This window comes from Rhipicephalus sanguineus, chromosome 1 (genome assembly GCF_013339695.2).
Source record: "Rhipicephalus sanguineus isolate Rsan-2018 chromosome 1, BIME_Rsan_1.4, whole genome shotgun sequence".
Classification (NCBI taxonomy): Eukaryota; Metazoa; Arthropoda; class Arachnida; order Ixodida; family Ixodidae; genus Rhipicephalus; species Rhipicephalus sanguineus.
The window spans coordinates 171783229-171810999 of NC_051176.1; the positions used below are offsets into that span (position 1 = coordinate 171783229).

At 47.2% G+C, this 27771-nt stretch overlaps 1 protein-coding gene across 1 annotated transcript in view; it reads left to right on the plus strand.

Moving 5' to 3' along the window:
• The window catches only part of LOC119402299 (uncharacterized), a 141513-nt gene that overhangs the window by 94567 nt on the left and 19175 nt on the right, over nucleotides 1–27771 (plus strand). The window contains exon 4 of the mRNA XM_037669454.2: nucleotides 23677–23881. Coding sequence (XP_037525382.1) covers nucleotides 23677–23881 — 205 coding nt within the window. The remainder of the gene's footprint in view (nucleotides 1–23676; nucleotides 23882–27771) is intronic.

A 27771-nucleotide genomic window follows, 5' to 3' on the forward strand; every position in this document is an offset into this window, starting at 1 on the left:
CGGACTGAAGGACGGGACGGACACAAGACAAAGACAGTTTCGCGCAATTAGCGGCCATCGCACTGAAGACTTTGTTAATGAACTTGGGTTGTGGTCAGTAAGGGACAGCGCAGTGGGGGGCTCCCGGGTTAGTTCCAATATGGCGCCGAATTCCCAAAGCTTTGCTTTCCTAAGTGATATTTTCAATTGGCAGACCACGTTCACTAATCGCAACGTACGGTTGACCCGCTGTTATGTCAGCTGTAGCGCAAACAACTTCGAAGATACGGGTGCTTGGACCGCATGTCAAACAACTATACTTACCTGTCAACCCTTTATAAGAAAAGACGCCAGCCAACCATGGCGCCGGCTATGCTATTAACGAAGTCCGGTGGTCAATGGCAACTATATCATTTACGAACAAAAAATACTTTGAGATTTCTGCACGGAGGTATTCTGAAAACTGCACTGCGCACTTGGTGGACTGCGGTGGCTGAGAAGTTCAAACGATAGTAGAAAACATTAAGCGCACTACCTTATAAGCTGGGCCGAACTCGGAACGGTTTTTGTCGATCGCATAAGTTTCTTTCACTTTGGCTTGTCGCCTTCGCCCAGCAACATTATTGGCTGAATTGCCTCTCTTTAGCAATTCTACAGAGTGAAAGCTCTTTGTGAATACGGAGCCAAGAAAATTTTGTCGATGTACTCTTAGAATGAAGTCTTCCGTTGCAAAGAAGGGAAAGAAAAAAAAAGTGATAGCAGTCAAATATGATATAACATTCACGTGTTCGATGATGAAAAAAAAAGTTGTAATCTCTCCTCTCATGGTTGTCCGACATCCTTCGTGCTGCAGAAAGCCAGCCCGTACTTTTTTTTTTTTAATCCCGGGAGCAAATCCCGTTCCATACAAAACTGTTTTCTCTCTTTTCCGGCGTGCGCTTCTCATATATAAGAACGCGATGATGGATCGCCGCTTTCGAAGAACCTCCAGCTATAACTTTTTTTTTCGTCCATATTGATATAATGGACCTAAAGGGGAAAAAAAACTAGAACGCACAACGACACGCACATATGCATTTGAGAACGTACTTACAATAAAGAAATGTATTTGATAGATATTGCCACGATTAGAAAAAATTACTATTTATCGTTTCAGTTATCAAACTTGGCTATTTACTTTCCTCTGCTTTTGCATTGTACTACTACATATGCCCTGTTGTCACTTCCATTTTCTCTTACTATGTTAGCTATGCAGCAGGATTGATGTTTTTGTAAAGCGCAGTCAGGAAATACAAATCGAAACAAACAACATATTCCGCTTGGCAAACTTTTATTTACGTTTAACATGGGTATAAATAACGTAGTTGTATGCTGCGCGTTTAAGTTAGTAAGTTGCCATTCAACTGCGCAGACAGGCTTCTCGCTAAACATGTCGGTTGCATCACTTGGTGACTAGCCATGCCAAATTTCCAACTTTTAGTTCGGTCATGTAACATAGCAACCATCCGACAATGCCTATTATTATTATTATTATTATTATTATTATTATTATTATTATTATTATTATTATTATTATTATTATTATTATTATTATTATTATTATTATATGCATACACAAATGAAAAAGGGCTGCAGTTATCAGGCAGTTTGTTTGTTGATCAATTTTTAGAGCTGGCAGAGTCAGTGTCTCTGCGTTTCAAGTGTGAAGCGATCGTCGACTACAGGTTAAATGTTTAAAAGTAAAATAAGAATGAAAAGAAAAGGACTGAGTTGTATCCGAACCACAGAGAAAAAGCACAACGGAAGCAAATCAAGCGGCCAACACCACGAATGGTTGCGTCTTGAAACCATGGCACTTTGTAGGATAAAACGTGACAGACGCCCAGCTTACGGATCTGTCGGCGCGGTACATTGATCTCATTAGCTGGTTACACGTGCTGATTAGGCGGTTAACAATACTAAAACGTGCACTCATAATAACCTCATAATATAAACACAAGTGCGCAGAAGCTGAGAAGAAGATTATAAGGACGCATACGTCGGTACCAGCCGACAAGCATGGCATGCTCAGAGCTCTCGATAGATAATTTAACGCGCATTCTGGGTTACGAGATTAAACGCGCTCTTCCACTTACGCCCGAAAAATTTGCCTTTCGCTATTTTCTTTCTATACATTTCGCTGTACCAGCATCGCCATGGAAATAATGCGCTCGTACGAGGCGTAAGCCCACATGTTCAGGCTTACCCATTCACCCTGAGAAATATTTATGTGACAGCATATATAGCGGATGACCATCGCGCAGTCTAGCGTGCTTCATCGGCGAACGCGTTTCGCTCTCGGAATCACTCTTTATATCGCCCGAGCCTTTCGAAAAACGGCGTCTGCATTTTTTGTTATATCGTCCCGACGCAGAGTGCCTGAAATTAGGCGAAAAACGATGGCATAAAAACGTACATGCCAACGTGCGCCGCAGCATTCCATTAGGCGCTCAAGTTTTAATCTAAACGCTGGCGCCATGAGCATATTTCATTCATAAGAACTTGACACACGGCGTAATTAATATCAATTTACTGCATGGCACGTTTACCGCTAAAGAACGACGAGAAGGGCGAAAGGAACGCGGGCATGTGAGCAACGAGCACTCGTGTTCGTGCTTCTTCAGCTGCCCACGTTTGTCTTTATATAAGGATACACATGCCACGGAGCATACTTTACTGCCTGACGCCCACTTGCGTCCTGCAGGGGCACGTCATACGACCGAAAGGATGAAGAAACACTTTCACAATTTCGTTCTGATACAGCAGCGAGAGGCCGGAAAAAACTGAAACTCGCTTTGCTCGCCGTTCAGACGCATTCTGTGAGCGTATCATCACAACTTTTCCTAAAGACAGTAGAGAGTTTGATAATTGGGGCCCCAAGGAGCTTGGGGACCCAAGAGGTTTGCGAGCCGCCAGGGCTCATGCGTAGAACCCAAGCCATTCTTTGGCTCTTGCGCTCGCGTTGACCCAAGACCCAGAAATTGGGAACTAGCGTGGGTCCCCAAGGCGTTCGGGTCGCCAGCGAAACGACGCAGGCGCAGCGCGGGCCTCGCCGAAGTATGGCCCGCGTCTCACATGATCTTAATTTCGCCACGTGTGGCGCCCCGCGCGTTTGACCCAACGCAACTTACGTTCGAGCCAATTTTAAAACTCTGCTGCTCCTCCGATCGCAAGAGCAACCTACCCAACGCAGCTTGGGGACCCAGTGTCTTGGGTCCCCAATTCTCAAACTCTCTATTAACGCTGGCCTTTGTGAACGCTTGTGACTATTGTACAGTGCCACCGCCACATATGTGTCAGCGCATTTATTGATCATTTCCTCTCTTTTTTTTTATCTCGCTCTCCCCCCCCTCTCTCTCTGTCTCTCCCATCTTTCCACTCCCCTTCCCTTTCCCCCGGCGTAAGGTAGCCAAGGGAACTGCTGTCTGGTTAACCTCCCTGCCTTCTCCCTTTTGTGTTCCTTCTTTCCTTCTCTGTTAACGAGACGTAGAGAAGATGTGAAGGAGACTGATGAGTTTGCGACATTTAGCCGTTCTATAGAAGGCCAGGCCGCGATACCTTACGAGCTCGTTGACACCGAGCGCATTAACAATACTGAGCTCAACGATTACGCTATTGGCCTGCATGACGTCAGTTTGAATGTATTATGACACGGTTTCAGGGCTGGAGGGAATCTTCATTTTAATCTTCGCTCAATAACCGTACGTTCCCCTTCCTCCTTTTCTGCAGCCTTCTCGTTCGCGGTTTGCTTCAACTCTTTATTTCCATTTTTGTCGATAATGATTCTCCTACTGCATCATCTGCAAAATAGATGAAAAAGACGATGTTATTATACATGCTTCGTGGTTACGGCAATAAAGCAAGAAGCAGACGCTACCCAGCTCATACATGCGACGACTATGAACTAACAAGCTCCACTTCTATGCGCCCTTTTACGCGGCCTATAGAGCAACCCTGCATCCATGTAGCCAAACCAAAGATTGCATAAGCAGAACTCAAGATTGATCTTCACTTGTACATCCTTGCGCACCGCTTACTAATTAATTGTTGCCAATTTGTGCCCCGGAAAGCGCGCAAGAGTAGTGGTTTGGGTTATCAGTGAAATGACAAAATTTTAATTTCTCCGACCCTTAAGACAAGCTGCTTGTGAATCGGTTAGTATGATTGCTTCCTCAGCACAGGTTGAGATGGCGAGGGCTATGGCTGTTTCTTCAGCCGTATCAATTTCCGTAGTTAAGATGCTAGCTACCGTTCTTTCTTTTCCTTTACTCTCGACTACGCTCACAGCATGGGCTGGGATTCCTGAATATTTTGCTGCATCAGTGTATCTTGTGTCCGGATTTCGGCCGTAGTCGTGTCGCAGTTTCTCTATTCTGGATTTTCTTCTTCCTAGATGGTAGGTAGGATGTATATTTCGTGGGATGCGGCTTAACGAGATGTACTGTCGAATTGTTGCTGGGATAGGCCTTTTCTCAGCACATTGTTGTATGGCTTCAGGATAGCCTAATCTTCGAAGTGTAGCCCGTCCAGCTTGTCGAAATTTTCAGAAAGGAAGAATTTCCAGGCAAGCCTTAGAAATACTCACAGCTACAGCAAAGGAGAACCTACCAGAAACGTACATCGTTTGGACTCCGGGTCACGAGTCCCTGATGGGAAATGAGGCAGCCGACGCTTCCGCCCGAGCTCATGTTCACCGGGCCTTCCCACAGGACGCACTTAGGAGGAAAGATGGTGTACCCAAAAAGTACAGCGACATCTTACAGCACTACAGGCTAGGCCGAAGAACCTATCCGCCAGCTCACCCCAGCCTAACTAGGGAAGAGGCAGTAACCCTCAGGAAGTTGCAAACAAACACGTTCACGGTATATTGCTTCACCGTATCTCACCGACTGAACACTCGTACATCTGCAAGTACTGTGATGCCCCGGACACTGTATGCCATATGCTATGGGGATGCATACAAAACCCTAGCACCGCTACGCTGACCGAAGAGCAGTGGGAGGCCAAGTTATCGGACCCAGACCTGAAGAATCAGCGAAGCCTGGTTCAATGGGCACGAGAGATGGCGAAGGCCCGCGGCTACCTGGAATAAGGAGGCCGCCCACCTTGGGTGCACAGCGCGCTTGCTCCAAATAAAAGTTTATTCTCTCTCTCTCTCTCTTTCTCCGACCCTTAAGACGTATGAGCCAAGAACCACTCCAAAAGCGCAACACTTGTACAGCGATACATGCACAAGATATTACACGGGTTTTTTTTTTCTTTGGGACACTATAGGACAGAGGTCTCGAACTCACATCAACTAGTGGGCCGAAGTCACGAAATTTAGTCCCACAAGGGCCGGGACAGTGCGGAAGGTTTAATTGGGGGGTGGGTTAAAATGTCAGCTAATGTTCCCACTTGAAAAAAATGCCTTTCTCATATCTCATATATGGGTCATTTCTGAAAGGGATTTGGCGCCAGGATTCGAGAAACATGTCGAAAATCCAGAATGGCTAAACCATGGACGCCGATTATGAAGTATCGAGTTTTTATTCCACGGTTACGTTTCAACCCATGGTGGCCGCATGGGATGCTTAACGAAAGAAATTTTTGAGACCAGTCACGTCTGGGCAGCGTACCAGAACAAATCATTATCAAACGCAATAGGCGAGAAAGTAACGCGAGTACCATTTAGGAAATTCACACAACTCTATTCCTTGTGAAGCACAAAATAACTGCTAAAGTTCTGAGCACGCTTGTTAAAAATATCTGGCAATGCTTAGCTGCGACGAGAGAAGGAACGTGTGTGTGTTCGTTTCTGTTAGTCCTCGCGTACAGCGCAGGAAGCGTCTCTACCTGCGCTGTACGCAAGTTTAATGTGGAATACGAATTAGCCCGTACACATACCCTTTGAGTCCTCCGTCTGGGTAGTGCTGCCCACATAGCAAAAGAAGGAACGTCCACATTAACTTCCTTGTATTTATTTATTTATTTATTTATTTATTTATTTATTTATTTATTTATTTAATTATTTATTCATTCATTTATTTATTTATTTATTTATTTATTTACATCATACTCCAGGCCATGTGGCCTAAGCAGGAGGGGCAAGGTGTAACACAAGAAATACACGGACAACAGTTAAAATATGACACGAAGGAAGCTAAGCAACAAATAGCACAATAATGAAAAAAGTTGCTTAGGAAATAGTGAGAAAGTAATTCTGAATTGATTCAGGCGAGTTTAGTGCATGGCAAGGTATGAGGTTCCATTCCTGAATAGTTCGGGGGAAAAAAAGCAACATTTAAAGAGGTTAGTCTTGGCAACATAAGGAGAGAGAGTGAGGGGGTGGGAATGACGGGTTTTCCTGGTTTCACTGGTTTCAGAAAAGGTTATCTGAGGTCTAGGATCTATATAAAATTTACGATTCATAAGGAGTAAAGGAACTTCAGTCGTGATATTTTTTGCCTGATTTGTAGCCTTTGAAATCCATTAAAGCGTAAAAGCTCAGATATACAGTAATCTTAGCCGTATTTAGAAAAAGATGAAACGTATGGCTCTTCCTTGTGTCCTTTCAAGAGCATTAATGCTGGTTTTGGTGAAGGGGTCCCAAATAACGCGCGCATATTCTAATTTGGGCCTATATATATGATAAAAGTGGTATAGACCAAAGCTTTCACTTCATGGGATGCATGTTAAGCTTATGGCGCAGTAGGCATAATTTCCTAAAAGCTGAAGAGGTGCACGGTGTTAGAAATATGGTGTTAGAAATATGTGCGGAGACGATCCTCATGGTCGATCGCAGGTGTTCATCGATCATCCTCGACCGAAGAGCCGACTTGTTCATTAGGGAAAAAAATATAGGACAAAGGCAAGTCATGTGTGGGCCGGGCCGCTAGCGAAAGAACCGCGGGCCGCGTGTTTGAGACGCCTGGTAGAGGATGTTCAAAAAGAGGCCGTATTGCCATATTGTAGTCGCTGAGCGCGATTACTAGCATAAGTGGATATCAACCCCCAGAAATCTGAATCTGTAATCAACTAATTACTTCAAACTTATTAGTTACCTTATAACTAGGGGCGTAGCCAGGGGGGGGGGGGGCTTATGGGGCTTCAGCCCCCCCCCCCCCCCCCCCGAAATTTTTCGTGCTCTCATACACCACCAACCAGTGGCGTCACCCGGGTGGTGGGATTTATTGGGCTCTAGCCTGATTATCATTTATTTAATTATTTATCTTTTTCTGACCCTCAAAATAGCAGTTCTAAGCAAGTTTGATGTCGGGCTCTACACAGATGGCTCAAAAGTGGATGATGACACAAACCATCAACTGCTAGCTTCTCCTTGGATTCCTTCGCCATGCTATATGTTTAAGTCTATGAACGATTTTAAGCAGAAACGAAGGTTTACGTGGTTTGAGGAGGAGGAGGAGGAGAAGAAAAACGGAAAGACAGGGAGGTTAGCCAGTTCTCAGACCGGCTGGCTACCCTGTGCTGGGGAAAGGGGAAGGGAGAGTGAAAGATGATAGAAAAGAGATGTTACAAAAAAAGAAGAAAAAAAGAACAATAGTTCGATAAACGACACTGCTTAAAGTCTGTCTATGAGACTAGTTTTGCGCAAAAAGCGCAATAACGCTTTCAGAGCTTTCCGTGCCGAGGATGGTTTCGGCCAGTGTCCTAAGATCTTTTCCTCCGACAGTGGACGATTGTCAAGTGTCTTTAACGCTTTGGACAGTTCTTCTCTTTGTGCACTGAAGCGAGGACACTCACAGAGAAGATTGGCGATTGTCTCCTCGCAGCTACAGTTATCACATGTCGGGCTGCTGGCCATTCCAATTCGAAATGAGTAGGCCTTCGTGAAGGCCACCCCGAGCCACAGGCGGCACGGGAGCGTCTCCTCAGCTCTAGTTATTCCCGACGGAAGACGGAGCTGTAGATTCGGGTCCAAGTTGTGAAGACGGGCGTTGGTAAATTCCGTCGAGTTCCACTGTGTCAGTGTCAGTTCACGTGCATGGGAACGAAGCCTTGTTGCGGCGTCCGTTCTTGACAGCGGTATAGCTGCACAATGGAGAGCATCATGGGCAGATCGGGCAGCCTCATCAGCACGGTCATTTCCGTAGATACCGCAGTGGCCCGGTATCCACTGATAGATTAGGCTGTGGTGATTCTCAATGGCGCGATGATGAAGCAGTCTTATGTCAGCGACTAACTGTTCATTTGGTCCATGACGATATGGGGACATAATGCACTGGAGCGCTGCTTTGGAGTCAGAGAAAACTGACCACGCCTGTGGCGTTTCTTCCACTAAGAACTCTAGAGCAGCACGGATGGCGGTGAGTTCTGCAGCCGTCGATGATGTCAAGTGCGACGTCTTGAACTTTATGGTGACGGATTTCTCGGGTATGACCACTGCCCCTGCTGAGCTTGTAGAAGAAACTGAACCGTCAGTATAAATGTGAAGGCGTCCACTGTGTTTTTCATGCAGAAACAATAGAGTGGCTTGCTGTAGGGCCAGATATGACGAGTGTTTTTTTCTTTTGTATACCGGGAATGGTTATCAGGGCTTCCAGTGGATGTAGACACCACAACGGCAACGGCGGTCTTGCTGCGTGCGTGAAGTTCGTGGGAATCACTGCGCTATGCGAAGCAATAATTCCGCTGAATGCAGAATGTGGCCTAGCAGCTGGAAGTGAGGCGAGGTGGTGTGATGGAATCCGGGCGGCATGTCTTATGTGCATTCTTAAAGCATCGACGCGGATGTACGTTGTGATGGGGTGATCACGAGCGATGACGACAGTTGCTGCTGAGGACGCGCATCTCGGAAGCCCAAGGCATATCCTCAGTGGTTGAGCTTGAATCGACTGGAGTACGCGTAAGTTTGTTCTTCGGGTCCTGCCCAGTACAGGTAAACTGTAGTGCAGTATACAGTTGAAGCATCGCTCGTACAGATGCACCCCACGATTTTCCCGCAAGAAACCTTAGGACGTGTGTGATCATGGCGAGCTTCTTTTTCATGTAGGCGATCTGGGGGCTCCAGGACAAGTCGCGATCTATGATTACTCCCAGGAAACGGTGGGTCTTCACGTAGCTGATCGTGCGCCCATTAATTTTGATGACGTATGGGGTCATTACCTTGCGCGTAAACGCAACCACTGAGCATTTTTCTGACGACAGTTTCAGTCCCCGTCCTTGGAGGTAGTTTGCCGTCATTGTAGCCGCTCGGTTAAAAAGTATGGGGCTCAGGACTCCACCTTGAGGTACGCCGCGACAAGTACAATGTTGCGTTGTTGCACCATCTTCTGTCTGAACAAAGAAGGTTCTGTCCTTCAAATAGCTGTAGATCCAGTGATAGACGCGGCCCCCCAATCCAATGTTACCCAAGGCGTTCAGGATAGCTTCATGCAATACATTGTCATATGCGCCTTTCACGTCCAAGAACATTGCTACAGATAATCTCTTCATGCTTTTTCGTTGCTGCACAGATGTGACAACGTCAATAACATTATCTATAGAAGACCGTCCACGCCGAAAGCCGGTCATAGCATTGGGGTATATCTCGTTATGCTCCAGGTACCACTCTATGCGAGTCAGTATCATCCTCTCCATCACCTTTCCAAAACAGCTGGCAAGCGCGATGGGTCGATAGGAGGCCAAGTCCAGAGGGGATTTACCTGGTTTGAGCAGGGGGACAAGTCGGCTGGACTTCCACGAAGGAGGAACCAATCCGTTACACCACGAGTCGTTGTATACCGCTAGGAGGGCACGCCGAGCTGCTTGTCCGAGGTTACAAAGGGCCATGTAGGTGACGCCATCAGGTCCTGGTGATGACGAACGCTTGCATGCTGCCAAAGCTGCCTGAAGCTCCTCTGCAGAGAACAGGTTGTCCATCCGGGAATCTCTGGACATCGGCGCGTTTCCTAGGTTACTCAGGGTGATCCCGGAACCCTTATTGGCAACTCTGGCGCAGAAGTCTTCTGCCACATCAATTTCGCGTCGACTTTGGTGGAGAGCGAGGCATTTGAAAGGGCGGTGCTGTTGTGGCAATGTTCGTAAGCCGCGGACGATTCTCCATACTTGCGATAGGGGTTTGTGGGGATCAAGCGACTCGCACAATGATTTCCATCGTAGCGACTGGAGTGCGTTGATTCGACGCTGAATCTTCTTTTGCAGACGCCTCGCCTCCCTCAAGTCATAGATGGATTTTGTGCGTCTATATCGTCGTTCAGCACGACGACGGATTGCTCGGAGCCGCTCCAATTCCACTTCGTATTCGCAAAACTGCGATGAAGGTGTGAAATTATATGAAGCGTCTTGAGTAGCCGCTTTGATTATGTCTTCTAAGCTTTCAAGAGAAACTTCTTGATTTTCCTCGCACCGCTTCTCTGTGGATGATCTGTACTTGGACCAATCGATGCGTGAAGGGGCGGTGATCTGCGACTTGCTTAGGCCCTTGATCTTAAGATAGGTGGGGATGTGGTCACTTCCATGGGTTTCATTGTCCGCGAACCACTGTACCTTGGCACTTAGGCTACGTGACACAAAAGTTAGGTCGAGACAGGTGCTATATGTCAGACCCCGTAAAAACGTAGGACTGCCGTCGTTTAAACAGTATAGTTCATGGTCAGACGCGAACGAGGATACATGTCGTCCCCGACGATCTGTCTTCAGGCTTCCCCACAATGGGTGATGAGCGTTGAAATCGGCGGTAATAATCCATGGTCCAGGTGTTGCCGATATAATAGCGCTTAATCTTGCACTGTCAAAGCGGCCTGAAGGTGAAATATATACGCCTACTAGTGTGAACGTCAGGTCATTGCGTTTAACAGTAAGGCACACGTATTGGTTGCTGTCATCAGGTGGTACTGGATGCTCGATATAGGTGAGTTCGCACCTGATAAAAACGATGACTTTACTACTGTCGTTGCAGGTAGCAGACTTGAAAGCTTCATATTTAGACAATCGTATCGCACTGTGAAGGCGTGGCTCACAAATGACGATAATCGGAAACTGATTCTTAAACACATATGGCCGAATATCCGAAATGCGGGGTTTAAGGCCTCGGGCATTCCACTGGAATATAGACGCCTCTTTCGCTTCTTTACTGAAGGGCTGCAGAGGAGGAGCCATGATGCTTCTCCAGACTTGACGTGGCTTGGCTGGACAGGTACCAATGGCTTAGCCACTCAGCGCTTCAAGAGGGTGCGTTTTGCCGAGTGTGTGTCCTTTTTAGCAAAAGTGAGATTGGCAAGGGCTAACATGCGCGCACTAAAGCCCTCGTATCCAAGCCATTTCAAAAGTGGAAGAACGCCCTCGAAGTCTTCGGTGCACATGAAGTCACTAAGTATCACACTGACGCTCATCTGGTAGCCGATAGTTTTCTTCAAACCTTCTCAGGATGTGTGCCCAGTGTTGTTGATCAACTGGACCATGGCAGGCAAATTCAAATAACAGAAACCCGAAGGAAGTTACAGCCTATTGTTGAGACAGTTCTCTTTTGCGGGCGGCAAGGTGTGGCTCTCCGTGGACATACAGACAGTGGTCCCATGGATTCAAGCACAGCCTCCTCTACAAATACAGAGCGCTGCTTCGCATGCGCGCGGATTGTGGTGACGCAGATCTAAAAAAGCATTTGGAAAGTTGCCCAAATAAGGCCTCATATTTTATTCCATATGTACAAAACCACATTATAGAAATCTCTGCTGCAATCATCAAGGAAAGCCTAGTTGCAAAAGTAAACGCTGCAGGCTGCTTCTCCGTATTTGCTGATGAAACGACAGATGTTGCTGGTATCGAGCAGCTTACTGTTTGTGCAAGGTACCTTAATAAGGATGCGAACGGAATCGAAGAAGTGTTCTTAGGCTTTGTGCCAATTCACGACCAAATGGCCGGGCCCTCGCCGACACCATCATAAGGCTCCTTATAGAAATGGGAATTAACATGCAGCATCTCCGTGGTCAAGGCTACGATGGTGCAAGTTCGATGGCCGGCAAAACGAATGGTGTTCAAGCTGCTGTTCGTGAGAAATATCCAGCCGCACTCTATGTACTCACTGAGCGTGTCACTCTCTTAATCTAGTTGTGTGTGCGGCATGCTCCATCACAGACATTCGAAACTGTTTTGGGAGTCTGAAGGCGACGTCAGTCTTTTTCCGTAAATCTTCTAGCCGCTCACACGTTTTGCGAAAAATGATAAGTTTGAGCTGTCCTGAATCTACAAGGCAGCGCCTTTTGGGACTATGCGAAACGCGCTGGGCCGAGAAGCACGATGCAGTGCTTTCATTTTTATTTATTCATTTATTTATTTATTTATTTATTTATTTATTTATTTATTTATTTATTTATTATTTACTAGAGGAAATTAAGTTTAACGGAAATGGCGAAAGTCCAGTGCAGGCAAACAGTCTAACGTTGGCACTCTTTTCACCAGCGTTGCTTGTAAGCCTGCATGTGACGGAGCACGTGTTAGCACTGACTTTGCCACTGTTAAAGGAGCTGCAGACGAGGAGTATCGACATGAGCGCTGCCATTGACGACATAGAATTCGTACAGCAGACAATTGAAAGTGACCGCAAGAACACGAATGCTTCTTTCTCAAAAATATTTGCACAAGTGCAGGCATTGGCAGAAAAACTAAATGTGGAGATCACCAGCCGTCGAGCCGGTGTCCGGAAGCGAAACCTTGGGAGCAATGCCTTCGAAAGCGCGGAAGAATATTTTCGCAGAGCCCTGTTCATTCCGTTCATGGACCACGTACTAGCCCAGTTAAACCAACGGTTCGAAAAGCACGGGGCACTTCTAAAGGACTTTTCATTATTTGTACCATCCGCAATACCACCAATGCAAGATGGTCGGGAGAAAGGAGCAGAAAATCTTCTGACCGTTTTTGCGCATCACGTCGAAACGAGGGCTGGTTTTGGAGAACTGCGACTATGGTGGACAAAGTGGGCGAACAAAGCAGCAAACCAGCGCCTCAGTACTAGAACCGATGCCCTCTCTCATTGCGACAGCAGGTTCTATGCGAATGTGCACAAGCTACTCCGGATTCTAGTCACCCTTCCAGTGACCACTGCCAGCGCAGAGAGAACGTTTTCAAGCATGAGGTTACTTAAGAACTACTTACGCTCCACGATATCTGAGGAACGCATGGTTGGCCAGGCACTTCTGTACGCCCACAGAAATGTCGACATCAGCGTGTCGGAAGCCATTAACCACTTTGCTAAGCTTCCTCGCTGGGTCAACTTTGTCCTTTGATACCGAGCAGGACAAAAATCAGCGCAAACGAAAGGAAAAGACTGCTGTTCCAGAGTTTATGTCAATGAGCCCGTAATTCTGACGCAGTATTATTGTTCACCACCTTTTAAAGCCGTGAGGATTTGGTACCTTTTAGCAGTTAACACTGTGACCTAATATAAACGTAAGAATGCGGGCATCAGGTGGACATTACCAGCAATCGACAGCTTCACCTTGTTCACTGAGAGGTCGGCATACGCGGCGTTACCAAACAAATTCAACTATTGGGAAGCCGTACTAGCAGCATTGTTTGTTACTTTCATTTGTCGTTTTTGTTCTTCATTGCTTTTTGAACTAGAAGCGGCAACCTTCCTTTTATATTTAGTGCACAATAGTGGTTCGCACTTTTAAAACAGTTTTGAAATAGTTTTTTTCGTTATTTCTGCGCTCTTCCTTGATAGTTCTGTCCACATGGTGCGTCCGAGACAGCAGCTTGGCCCAAGGACATATCAGTTGGGCATTATGTATAGTGATCATTGCTTAGTTCCGTTTATTGATTGCATATTTAAATGTACATTTGTCAAGTTTTGCGTAAGCATACTGCGCACTGTTTCCGGTGACTTATGTTTTGCCTGTATTCGAGGTGTACTTTCCCATTCTTGCTTTTCCCTGGCAGCCTCATTTGTGCAAAAAGATCAACATTTTGCGTAAACAATCTATACTAAAATATTTGATCTCGTCCTGGTTTTTTTGTGGACTTCATCTTTTTTGTTATCAGGCGCTTCTTCAGTTCAAAACTGATGCATTTCCGAAGTTTACGTGATATTTGCCGTACCTGTTACACACACAAAAAAAAATATTGAAAAAATTGAAGACAGTTATTCCTGGAAAGATTTTGCGGGCATGCCAACATAATATTGTTACGAAAAAAACACATTTCTTACTCGTTCTTAACAGAGGGCAGCATTCAAGAAGTGATTTGCAGCATCTAATACAAATTGTCACTGGTAATACATGTTAATGGTAATACCAGTGACAATGTATGTACATGGAAATACATGTACATACGCACGCCGCTTTTGCAAAGTTATGAAACCGGACGACAAAACCACATTCTCTCTTTGTGACACTTCTGGATCGCCCGTTGCCGATTGCGACGTTCCATCCGTCAACTCTGCATTTTGTTCCGTCTTTACTAACGAACCTAACAACGGACTTCCTGATTTTCCGCATTTTGCTTTTCCGCCAATGCCAAAGACTGAATTCAATCCAGAGGGAATTGTAAAAGTTATTAACAAATTAAGGAACTCTTCGTCATACAGTATAGATGAGATGAACGCCAAAATTCTGAAAAATACTAAACATGTATGCAGTTCCATATTGTCAATCATTTTTCAGCTGTCACTCGACACAGGTGAAGTCCCATTAGACTGGAGAGTTGGGAAGGTCATTCCAGTCTTCAAGAAAGGTGACCGCTCATTTGCAGGTAACTACCGACTAATCTCGCTCACTAGTGTTTGTTCAAAGATTATGGAACACGTCATCTCTTCTCATGTTGCTACATTTTTATCATCCGTAAACTTCTTTCACCCAAACCAACATGGCTTTCGTAAAGATCACTCATGCGAGACCAAACTAACATTATTCCTGCACGACATTCACCTTCATATGGACCGTAACATCCCAATTGACACACTGTTTTTAGATTTTGAAAAAGCCTTCGATAAGGTACCCCACTACCGTCTCCTTCTAAAAACCTTGCGTCTAAACCTTCATCGGCATGTTTTTAACTGGATTAAAGCATTCCTAACAAACCGTAAACAATTCGTGCATGTTAATGATCACTCATCCGACCTCTCCCATGTCTTGTCCGGCGTGCCCCAGGGTACCGTCGTCCTAGGGCCTCTTTTATTCCCAATATACATTAACGATATTCTGCTTTCCGTTGAATCTAACATCCGTCTTTTTGCTGATGATTGTGTCCTCTACCGCCCTATAAATAACCCCACCGATGTCTCCTCTCTACAGCATGACCTCTCACGCATTCAGCAGTGGTGTACCACCTGGTTGATGTCCCTTAATGCGAAAAAAACATTACTAATTTCTTTCCATCGTCGCCGAAACCACACGCCGGCTACTTACACAATCAACAACTGTCATATAGATGCTACTGACTCGATTAAATGACTGGGCGTCCATCTTTCGAGTGGCCTATCTTGGGGCGACCATATAAATCACATAATTCACTCCGCTAACCGCGCTCTCGTGTACATACGCCGTAACATTTCCATGGCACCACCTTCCGTTAAACTACTCGGTTATAAAACCATTGTGAGACCAAAACTTGAGTATGCATCTGCTGTCTTTGACCCCCACCAAACTAATCATATCGAAATAAGTCAGTACAGAACCGAGCAACCAGATTCATTGTTTCAGATTATTCCCGCTACTCGAGCGTCTCCGCCCTCAAATCCCAGTTAAATCTTTCTACCCTCGCTCTTCGTCGTCGTATTGCACGTCTCTGCCTTTTTCACAGATTCTTTTATTCAACCCCGCGTGACAACCACCTCATCCAGCCGGTCCATCGAGGTCATCGCACAAGTCATCCAAATGCTGTGATTCCGCCACGTGCCCACACCACATCATTTCAGCAGTCCTTCTTTTTGCGCACCGCCCGAGACTGGAATGACCTTCCGAACGGAGCAGCAGTCATCCGCGATTTTGCGCGCTTGAAAAATGCCATCCAGGAAGCAGACTCAACCACATCCTAACATACACCTTCATCGATACCGCCATTTTATGACGCCCACCCCTCATGTAATGTCCCATACGGGACCTTTGAGGGTATAATTAATTAATTAATTAATTAATAATTAATCCATCAATTAATGAAATATTTATTAATTAATTAATGTTATTCATATACTTAGTCGTTCTAAAAATTCAATGAGGAAGTCGTGCTGCAACGTGAGCCCCCCCCCCCCCCTCCCCCGAACAAAATTCCTGGCTACGCCACTGCTTATAACCTATAATAATTTACGAAGTGTCGTCGGTGAGTTTTCAAGGCGTATCCAGATCGACTTAAACCAGAGGTTGACGCGGATTTCTATTAAATGCGCCTTCGAGCTTGCGGTAAAAATCCCCTGTTCTTTCAGTTAGCTTTTAACCGAACCGCCGTTTTGCAAATTTATGCGCAGAGGTAACACGAACGCCCACGTATTTCATCGTAGACTTTAGGAATGAATATCTAGAAGCTGGGGTCAGCCTGAAAAGTAGTTCAAGTGTATACGCATGAGAACTTACCGGCTGCGATTTGTGAATTGCAATACGTGAAAAAAAATAGTGAACTTTTGTCAATTAGCCGACTATGTATTTGGATCTCTCCCGCGAGAAAACCCCTCACTTGGAGCAGTCGAGCTGAAGAAGTACGGTAATCCAATCCATGACATGTGATTTAAATAAAATACAGTGTTGTCTAAAAAAAAACATCCGGTATATGACGACCGAATTTATATGGTGCAAGGCTTCGGTTTGAACGGAGGCTTTCGGTGTTTGTACGCTTAAAAGAAGTGGGAGCTTGGAGACAACCTACAACACACAGTCGTATATTGGGGAAGCCCGCTCAACTGACTAACAGTCTTTTACATTGTCGAATTGATGGCGTTTGCTAATATTGAATTACACTTGTCAAGTTTAATGTGCGTGTCAAGTTTCATGTCTTAATTATACTTTTCAAGCTGTATGTGCGCGTGTGTGAGTTTGCATGTGCGGGTTTGTAAGTGTGCGTGCTTGTCTGCATTGAAAATGCACTTCTCTTGTTCTTTTTTATTTAGCGCATCGTTGTGCTTGAAAGCCGCAGTGTTCCTGGCTCGAGCAAACGCATACTTGAGAATGATTATCCTAACATATTTCCGTTTAGCAGGCTTCGAGAGCGATGTTTGGAAGCGCCCTATAGCTCATAACTGCTTAGCACAGTAAATTGCCACAAACACGCTATAGCACACGAATGCACACAAACATCCCACACAGAGGAAGAGAGAGAGCTCCGGATTTGAATTGTAAAGCAGGTTCATAGAAATGCTTCAAGTGCGCTGCACAATAGGCAGTCGAGTTGCTTGCCTCCTTGCTCTTTTGCTATCTGGCTCATTTCTTTCGTTTCTTTTTCCTTGCTCCTTTTCAAAAGCGCGTTTACACTCGCTTCCGGTCACAACTACCCAACAACAATCCCATATACGTGAAAACATTATGCAAGCTACATCCGCATCTAAAGAGATTATCACAAAATAGCGCCCGTATACGCTCCTGTCTCCGGGCGCTAATGCACGTGTATTTTGTAGATGCCCCCGGTTTTGCCCACCTCACTGCTATCTCTCTTTCCGTAAATCTACGAAAACATTTGTATTAGAAATAAACAACTAGGATAACGCCAACAACGAAACAGCAATGTAGTCACAAATACCACTTTTGGGCATTCTGGTGCAATGGTTGCCCCGAGAGTTTTCTAGAAGTACTAATGCCATCACCCTATTCGCCAGCGAGGAACCCCCATTGCGGGCGGAGCTGCGGAAACAGTGCGAAAAAAACAACAAAAAAAGACATGGAAAGAATCTAAAATAAACTGCGGATGCACATCGGTCCAAGCGCGCTGGAGATCGCCCGCAATCAGCATCCGCAAGCACTTCACGCGAAATTGAGGCAGTCATTGAGGTCTCGCCATTAGCCTCGTCAGCTCTAAAACACGTCGAAATGCGCATCGCGGCACCAAAGGTGAGCGCTTTCAGAAGGCGCGGTGTCGCCTTTCATAAGCGGGCGCTTTATAATATAAGCGACGGAAGAAGCCGCCCATTCTGCAGTGTGTAGGTGTGCCACGCCGGAGGCTCTTAGTGTCCACGTTCCACATAGCTCACCGCATTGCGAAATCAGCAGCCAGCGGACAAACCCGCTCTCCACAGTTCTTTTTTTCTTTTACCGGAAAGACACCGCAACGACGCTTGCAACCGTAAGTGTCATACATCGGTTATCAACGCCACCGTTTCCTTTCGATGAATAGCTGTGTACGCACACGAATCCGAAACAGCAGAGCACGCATCAAGTTTAGGCATATAGAGCCGAATAAGGAACAAAGGTACACGCATCTAGTTGGGACGCATCCAAAGTCAGACTACATATAGGACGTTCTAATCGACTATCCTCGGGTATATAACATGCGATCTCCCGTCTATCTTTGTGTAGCCTTTCATTATAGGTCCTTAACGTGTTCCAACTCCAGGAATGTACGTGCCCCAAACACCCTGGCCTAAGGAACCTGTGAGGGCGACGTTAAATGAATAATACTTTGTGATTTAAGTGATTACCTTTTCTTTATATTCGTTGGTGTCCTTGAGCCTGTAAAAATTAGTTTATTTCGTGTCATTGCATTAACACCTAACAGTTAACAACAACTACGTTAATAGATGTCACCAATAAAACGATGCCCGGTGAAGGCCGTGAATTCATCTAGTGCAAATAAAGCCAGTATGCTCTCGTCTCTAAGACCCTTTAGTTACGTGTGGCATTATTGAGAAATCTTGTAATCGTCATGCCCACTAAATTTTGACGGAGAAAGCACGTGACACGTCAATACTCGTTGCACCGCTTGTTTCAAGTGTTCTCGCGAAGTTTGTAAGCAATTTTGCTGCTTTATCGACGTAATAGGATGTAATTGGAGCGTAGGGGCCAAGGTATTTATTGCGTGCCAAGCGCTTTCCTCCAGAATTCTAAGCAGCCCGCAAAGTGTTTCTGTCCTTCTCCGTTCACCCGCTAATTCACGTGCCGCAGTGTCCGAGAGGCCCACGGTATGTACGCTGCCAGCAACATCTCCATCGCGTAGTTGTCATAGGATCATAACCCCGCCCTCCTTCCTAATGGCACGTTGCGCGTGGCGCATTCATTTTGCAGGCGCCTGTCACGTCGGCGGCCGACCGGGGCTGACAGGGCGCGCGCAGCCACTAACGCGGCCGTCGCCACTCTGTAAGGAAGGCGGTATGGCGGACGGGATCGTAAGGGTGCATCACCGCGCGTTCGAAGCCGCCGCGAAGGAACCCCCGAGCCAGAAAACTAACTTTGAAAGCGGCAGCTTTAACGTCGCCCATAATTGGATCCTACACCCCCCCCCCCCCCCCCACCCGACCGAACTCTCTCCGCTCAACCGCGAATACCCCTCTCCCCCCCAACCAACACGCGGTCTTAACGCTCCCTCGTTATACTCGCGGCCTTCCACATACGGAAGGAAGAAAAAAAAAGGAGCGCCTGGTGGGGGGAGGGGGGGGAGGAATAAAGCTGTCGTGGCCAATCACGAGACCGGAAGCACTTTGCTCCGGAAAACCGAGCCATTTTAACTGCTTTGAACTCGCTCTCGGCGGCGGTCTTTCGTTTCATCGGCCTCTCCCCACTTTCGTGCTCCTCGTTGCTCCACTTCCCATCTTTCTTGCTTTCCATTTTCGTACAATGGCATTAAGTGGTGAAGACAAAAGGACGGCAAAAATGCAAAATTTGTGGTCCCGTTCCCTCTGTCGCTTGTTTTGCATGTGCTTGCATATGCAAGTCTTTAGGGATGCGGCGCGCCACCGACGTGAGCTGAATACTGGCGCTGACGACAGTCGGTGCCTAAAAAGCCCCGCTGTCGCAAGCACTGAGGGCCTTCTTCCTTTTTATCATTCATGTCCGAATGAACTCGAAGCGCGACGTGGTATATATAAGCGGGAAAAAAAACCGAGAGAAGACATCCCGTCCTCGAGATCGTTACGCGCCCCGGTGCTCGAGATTGTATGCCGGGGCAATTTGTGTCGGCCAAGATGCACCGGGCGCGCATAAGAGCGCTCGGCTCAGGACAACCAAAGCACTTGCCAAGGGTTGAGTAGGCTAAACATATGACGCTTCGATAAAAAGAAAGCTGTCTCCGGCAGATTTCTGCTACTCAAAGCCACTGGTGCTATCATGCGGCAACAGTTGTTCAACCAGAAGCGCGGACTTAGGGTCATCTCTTGGAAGAGAGGCGTAACGGCCGTAGGCGTAACGGCCGTGTTCGTAGACTCTTCGACACGTTGCAGAAAAGACACACAAGGCAGTTCGTGAACAAACGTGGGTTTATTAACCCAGGGTGCGGCACAGTGCGAGATTCACGGATTGCAGTCAAAAGCAGGCTCAACGGAAGAGCGATTGAGTTCCCATGCCTGCGAGGCTTTCGGCTAATCAAAGAAGTGTCCACCGAACGCGCGAACGAGAAGAAGCAAGCGAAGGCACCACGTAACAAACTCGTTGCAGGCCTGCGAGCATCTGACCGCGGCGAAGGAGCGCCAGTGGCGCCAGGCGGAGGAGAGCTCGAGTGAAAAAGATGCCTGAGGGCAGTCATGGATGGAGGAAGGCCAGTAAGGCAGGGCGCGTCCAGATGACGTGTGCAAGGATAGGCCGGTAGAACACGCTTCCTGACTTACTTCCCGAGTTCGAAAGCGCACACTATTTATTTATTTATTTATTTATTTATTATTGCGACAGCAATTACATGGACATTACCGAAGATTTTTGCCGTCGCCGTCATGTCCCGGATATATATATATATGTATGTATATATAAATAAAATCCAGAAAAAAATTTCCGAAGCGCGCCCCCGGGATTCTAACCTGCGACTCCTCGCTCCGCAGCGCAGCGTGTTAGACAACTGGACCACGCGCCATCCGTTGTTTCGAACACTAACGGCGAGCTGTTTATATACACCATTTACCGCTGTTTGTACGCAAAGCTCAGACGTGCTTCAGCGTGTGTAGTATCACACTCTGAACGTGGTAATCGATAAATGTGATTTTGTGCACCGATGGTAAGGGTTACCAAGTTTAGAATTTATGCACTCAAAGCTAATATAACCCTTACTTTATAAGTGCACAAAAATCACATTTATCGATTACGACGTTCAGTGTGCACCAGCGAGACTGCCCGAAGGGCGCGCTTTAAAGCAAGGATCCTAGATTTTGCTTCAGTGTGAAAACTGCCCAAGAGACACGACCTAAGAAGTGGCCCATTTATGTACCCACTCGCGATGTGGAACGCCGGATAACCAATGCGTCTAACGCCACCGCGCGGCAGGAGACGCGGAGGGGTAACTCCAAGCACCGCACAAACCAGCGCTTACGCATTTCGCGTGCGGTAATCTTTCCAATTCAGCTGCTGCGGCGTCGTTTCTTTTTCTTTTCTTTTTTTCCTTGCACTTTCTTGGCTATCTGTGCTGCGTACAGGAGCTAACCCTTGGAGAGTATGTATACAGTTCTCATCCTTGTTGCATGGCGCGAGTTGATTTCATGCAATAGTGGAGAAAGCCAGCGTCTGCCGGGAGCGCAAGGAGAAAACATGTATAGACTGAGAAAGAGACGGTTAGCTACGAAGTATCGAGTTGTTCCCGGAAGAGCTGGGGCAGCCCAGAAAGGGGTGCTTCCTAAATGCAACAGATACAGGGGCGCCTGCTCGTGACGCGCCCACAAAAGCGTGAGAGGCTGCTCTCACGCGTGCCGCCTACCTGGAGAACAAAAGCGAGAAAGTTGCCCGAACGACGCACGCGATGCCGGAGTTGCAGGGGATCGTTATCTCCCCCCCTCTGGCACTAAAAGGCAGCCAAGCCACAATACGACGATGCTGAAGGAAAAGCTAGCTTTACAGAAGAGGCTGGTTACGCGGGTTCGGCAGTTCTCAGCTGCAATGCTTCCTCCTTCTGGACGATTGTACCGCTACTCTCACCGAAGGATGTGGTTGGCCGTGTTTTGCAGCGGCACGCGGCCGCGTACCCGAGGCCGATCTGGCCAGGGGACCCCCACTTGAGCTGCGCGTACTTAGCGCCGGCGCCATCTCGACGGGCAGCCAGGGCCACAGCCAATCGATGGCCTGTCCGGCTTACTCCGCGCGCTCCTCTTGGTCCACTCTTGGGAGGGGACTCTGGTGGAGGCTCTCATCCCGGCGCTCGTTTCCTCGTTTTCTTCTTCGCTGGCGACAGCTTCTCAGTGTGGTGGTGCAAGGGGGCATCGTGTGTCCCGTGCCCTTTCCCCCACTCGGTCCGCTCGCTCCGAGGAGCAGTGCTTTTGCAGCGCGAAGGAGGACGCGCTGCGGGCCCGTGCACCAGCTCCCGTTACTCGTGTTGTGTGTGTGTGCGTCACCACTCGGCATGCAAACACGAGAAACACGAGACCCACGGCCGCTCATTGTTCGGGTGCAGACGCTTGCCCAGACGCGTCCAGCCGCGGAAGCTGCCCCGAAAGCCAATCTTTGCGAGCTCGTGTGTAGCCCCGGCCTTTTTGTACATACGTTAGGCGACTGACACTTCCATTAAGCTTTATTCCTCTTGTCTGCCGTTGCGCTAGTTCTTTTTGTTAGCTTACGCTTTCGCTCAACTTACACACACGTGTTCCAGCAAGCAACGACGTCGATATGTGGTTGTGCGGATATACTGTGCGCAGAATTCGCTTTTTTTCCGTTTGAACAGAGCTTCATTAAATGAATATAGAAAAACAAAAGAACACACAAAACAAAAGGGGGAGGCTGCAGTGCTGAATTGATCTTCTGCTAGCTTTTCTAATGTTCATTTTAATTTTTTCATCTAATCGGCTCAACTACACACGCTGCTTGGGTTCGGTGGATATCAGGAAAAATTAATGAGAACATATTTTTTGTGAAAGGCCAAGCCAAACGAAGATTCATGCTTCAAGGGTAGCATTCCTACACTGTCTGGAAAGCAGCATATTTTTGCATTCAACAGGTCACACAACAAATCATATCTTTTGCTTGAATAAGGCGACATTATCAGAAACACATTGGTGAGTGTGCAAATATGTTCTCATTACGGCATACAGAACTATTCTTCCGCATTTCGAAGAATATGTATGTATAGTGGTTCAGAAGAGAAAATAACGCTTATTTCTGCAACTTTTCCGGGAGCACGCAGCAGCGTTAAAAACATGTACCATCCCGACAAAATGACAGGTTGTCGAAAGCGAAAAGACAAGCCAGTGGGCGTACTATGCTTACGACATTCGCTAGTGTGCGTGGCACAAGTGTGATTAATTCGCAATCATTTTTGTAGCTGAGGCGCATCTACAATTACGAGATTATAACATGTCTTGATAAGAAGTGACTAAAAGTGGGAAATGTTCTGGTTTGCTTCTACATTTTTTTTTGTTTCCTTCGCATTTCATTCGGGTGTTATTCTGGTGCAGATATCATCAAAATATCGAGCATTAAAGAGATCCTCGGTGCTACCATTTGCACTTGCATTAGCGCCCAGTGATGCGCATAGTTCCTCCATTGCATAGCACGCTGCAGCGCTTCTCCAGAACTTTCTTTGTTCTTTGTTCGTCAGATGAACTGCAGCTTCATGGAGCTGTTCGCGTCACGATAGCACTGACGATGAAGAGCAAATGTTGGCCCCCGTGTTTCGCAGGCGATGGTGAAGGATGTAACCTGCCTGGACACGCAGTACTGGGTACTGCTGGATCTTCCCCGCCAGGAGAAGCAGGAGCAGGTGAACGCGTACGTGTTGCGCGCCTGCGCCACGCTCGAGAAGGCGTCCGAGTCGAGGACGCAAGACGCCGCCGCCAGGGCCACCGCAGACGAGGAGGCCCGCGAACGCAAGCAGAGGCTCGACGGTGAGTCAACCACTCGGCCCTTCAACAGCTCGTTTGCAGTCATTTCCGCGCAACCCGACAGTCTAGCACTCTCGTTCAGTTTTGATGCTGGACACATTATAGCGAATATGGCCGGCCAATGGCAAAAAAAGATAGAAATGAAAACGAAAGAAAACAAAACTTAGGAACAATTGGAAGCTACACTAGTGCTTGACTTGGGTGCCTGGTAGTGGCCCTTGCATCTCGGCGTCCGTGTGCTCAGGCGTATTCCTTGGGTTAACACTGCGTTTCGTCGCCGCACTGCCGAAGTGGATCTCAGAGGACACGCAGAAAGGTGCGCGCGGTTGAGATCCGCTCCGCCAGGTGCCGAAGCTATCCCATAGATGCTCACAAGAAAGCTGTCTGCTCTTTCAATGAGCTCATTCAATTAACTTTCATTAATTATCCTGACAGTTAATTGACACTAATCTAAACTAAACTTATGCTCCGATATCATATGTATCCAATATAACTCTTAACTTGAACCAGAACGATCGGTTTCGTACCGCTTTTGTTTTTTACAAGACTTTTTCTGAATACATTCAGAAAACTAGAAGTAAGCGCTCGACCGGAAGTGCTCAGACGAGAAACAAGAGTACCACTCGTTGCTCGTGCCACCAAAAAAAAAAAAAAGCCTTGCGAATTCGGCCCCAGTTCGCCGACGGGGATTGACACCGGAGGTGAAGCAGCCGCCGCTCGCACTATCTCTGCCCGAGGGACGCTGGCGTTGCCTGACGTTGGTGTTGTTTCGGATTGCCGACTTTCCACTTGAACCGAAAACCGACAGAATATATTTGGTTTCCCTCTCACTAGACGAGACGAAAAATAACGTTTCGTTTCGTTTACGTTCCTGGCAAAAATATTGTTTTTTCGCTTTTTTTTTTCGATTACGTATATAATCTCTCGCAGGCCCCGGAAATATAGCAGTTTTTTTTTCTTTTTTTTTTGGCGGGGGCGGGGGGGGGGGGGACACGACGTACGCTCCCCCACATTTTATTGCCGACGTTTCAGCCGGTCACAGGAGGCCGGAACGTCGGCAATAAACTTCGCGCCGAAACGTACGTCGTGCACATCCCGAAAAACAATGCGATGACAGCATAAATCAAAGAAGAAAGTCTACCGGTCATGGATTATTATCAGTCACAAATGTTATGCTCATACTGAAAGTTATATTCTTGCGAATTTTCATCCGCAGTGCAGTTTCTCATCTTACGGTAGAGTCTAGTGATCGACTCCGTCTGTCGAGAGCGCCGGCTGAGTTCACTAAATACTTGCAACGTTTTACCACGCCAAGACGCAGACTCCGTTTAAAGTTTGTCCTTCACCTCCCATACTCGTTACAGCGTTCAAAATAGCCCGTATAGGAAAAAAATGTATTTAACATTTGCTTTTATAGCACATGAAATCTCGTTTACGAGCACGTAAGTTGGATCACGTCACCGCCTTAAAACGCACGCGGATTGTTTGACTACATCGCCCATTCAGTGCCATCTTCAATAGCGTTACCAGTAATATTGCAAATCAGTTCTGAGGAATCCCGCAAGGTGGATTTCCTTGTGGCTTCGGGCTACAAACGGCTGGTTGTCTAATTTAGCTTTCTTGACCCTTCCGCCACCTTGCAGGATTCCGCAGAACTTATTTGCAATACTATGTGTCCATGTGTTTCGAGTTGTCGATGAATTCGCCCTCATGCTGCCAATTGCTAGCTTCCTGGTTAGCTCAAATGGTAGAGTGACCGCCCCGGAAAGGCGTTGGTCCCGGCTTCGAACCCCGGAGCAGGACGAATATTTCCGCAGCTAAGAAGCTTTCTGAAAAACCAAAAAGACGCGTACCATCAAGGAAAAAAGTAAGGACAGGACAGAAAGGGCGTCACTCGCAACTAACTTTATTCCCAGAACATCAGCATCATATATAACCACAGCGACCCTGCGCGCGCACATTGACGAGCTTGTGAGGCATATATAACCACAGCGACCCTGCGCGCGCACATTGACGAGCTTGTGAGGCGATGACGAACTTGTGAGGCGATGTGCGCGCGCAGGGTCGCTGTGGTTATATATGATGCTGATGTTCTGGGAATAAAGTTAGTTGCGAGTGACGCCCTTTCTGTCCTTTAATTACTTTTTTCCTTGATGGTACGCGTCTTTTTGGTTTTTCAGTAAGCATGTACCAACTAGCCCAACAAAAAGTTCTATTAAGAAGCTTTCTTTCTGAGAAATCCGTATGGATTTCCTTGCGGCTTCGTGCTACAAACTGGTGGTTGTCAATTTCCCTTTCTTAGCGTTACCAATAATTTGGTTGCACTAGATGAAAAACCGCTCACCTGCTCTCAAGCGAACCGCTTCTGCGGAGAAGCCGGATCCCTCCAACATATGGTAGGAGGCTGTCGCCACTAAAGCCACCCAATCCTTGCCACACCCACGAGCTTTGGGAAAGAGCCTTGGCCAGCTCTAACCTCGACGGTCAGCTAAGGCTGGTCGCGAGGGCACAGGACGCTGCTCAAGGCATCACGGACTAAGGGCGCCTCTCCTAAGCTGCCCTGTAAATAAAGACGTTTATTCTCTCCCTCGCTCTCTCTGTCTTTCAAGTGAACTGTTATGTTGTGGACAGAGCAAGCAAACCTTCATGCTTTTGTCGTTATAAGTTCATCCGCAAAAGTAATACATATCCCGTCGAACCTAAACCGGGGGTAAATACGTGAAACGACTGAGATGTTGACTCCGCGCACTAACCAGGCCCGTTTCCTGTCTCAAAACTCTTTTTTATTTTGTCAATTTTCGTTGCCGCATTTTCTGTCGAAGAAAGCTCGCGATATTGGCTCATGTCTGGCAAAGCAACAGTTAGGAGGAGGACCGCGCGGCGCACGACCGTTCGGACGAGGCCTGAAACAGGCCTAGGAAGGCTCGCCCGGCAGGGAAGCCCCGAGGGGAGGCACCCGCGATTCGTTACAAGCCGGGAAAGAAGCCGGGGAATGTGCGTCGGCCTCGACGCGGCCACACATGCGCCCCGAGGGGAGCTTTCTCGGCGCTGCGCTGAAGCATCTCGAGAACGTTCGCTCTCCAATCAAGCGGCAGCGCTCGGACGAATGCGCCGCAGGCTTTCGTCCCCTGCCCAGAGAGCGCCGCAAAAAATGCTTAGAATTCTCGGCCGCGCAGAGCCGAAGAAGCGAGCTGCATGATGCGGTGAAGGGAGCGATGCGGCTGAAACAACTCCGCGAACAGTGAGCCTTGGAAGTAAACACGTGCCCGAAACCATGCAGCGACTGTCCGCTCAGCAAATGTTGTTCAACGATAACGGGCAGTTCCGAGTGCGGATCATTAGGATGACATAATAGTAGGAAAAAGTTACGAAGTTTTGTACAGAGTGGAAAGAGGGCAGGGACAGCTATGGAGCGCAGTATTATACGCTACAGATGTCGCAGTCTTTCACCAGTACGAAGTCCGGACCCTGCCGCGCAGTACTGTTCGGCAGTAACATTTCGCACATCGCTGTCGCGCTCATTTTTTTACTTTACCTACGTTCCCAAAACAGTTCTACGCTTCTTTTCGCGATTCTGCAGCCTAGGACAAAAGACACCCCTATTTTTCGAGCTCGTGCAGCAGTGCGTGTCTTAGCTCAGCAGTTACGCCGAACGCCAACCGCAAGGATATCGTATGGCAGCGTCCTTTTTACATGTCTTGCATGAGCACCGTGACGCTACGTTATTCGGCAGTTTTTTTTTTTTTTTTTTGTCGAAACTTTTTAGCGAATTTAAGAACAATGAAAGTTCGCACTGCTGACAAAGCATTTTCTCTTCGGTGTTGGTCCCACTAAAACTACTGTATGTAACATTAAGAGCGAATGCTACAACATAAAAAAGGAACCTCTAGCAC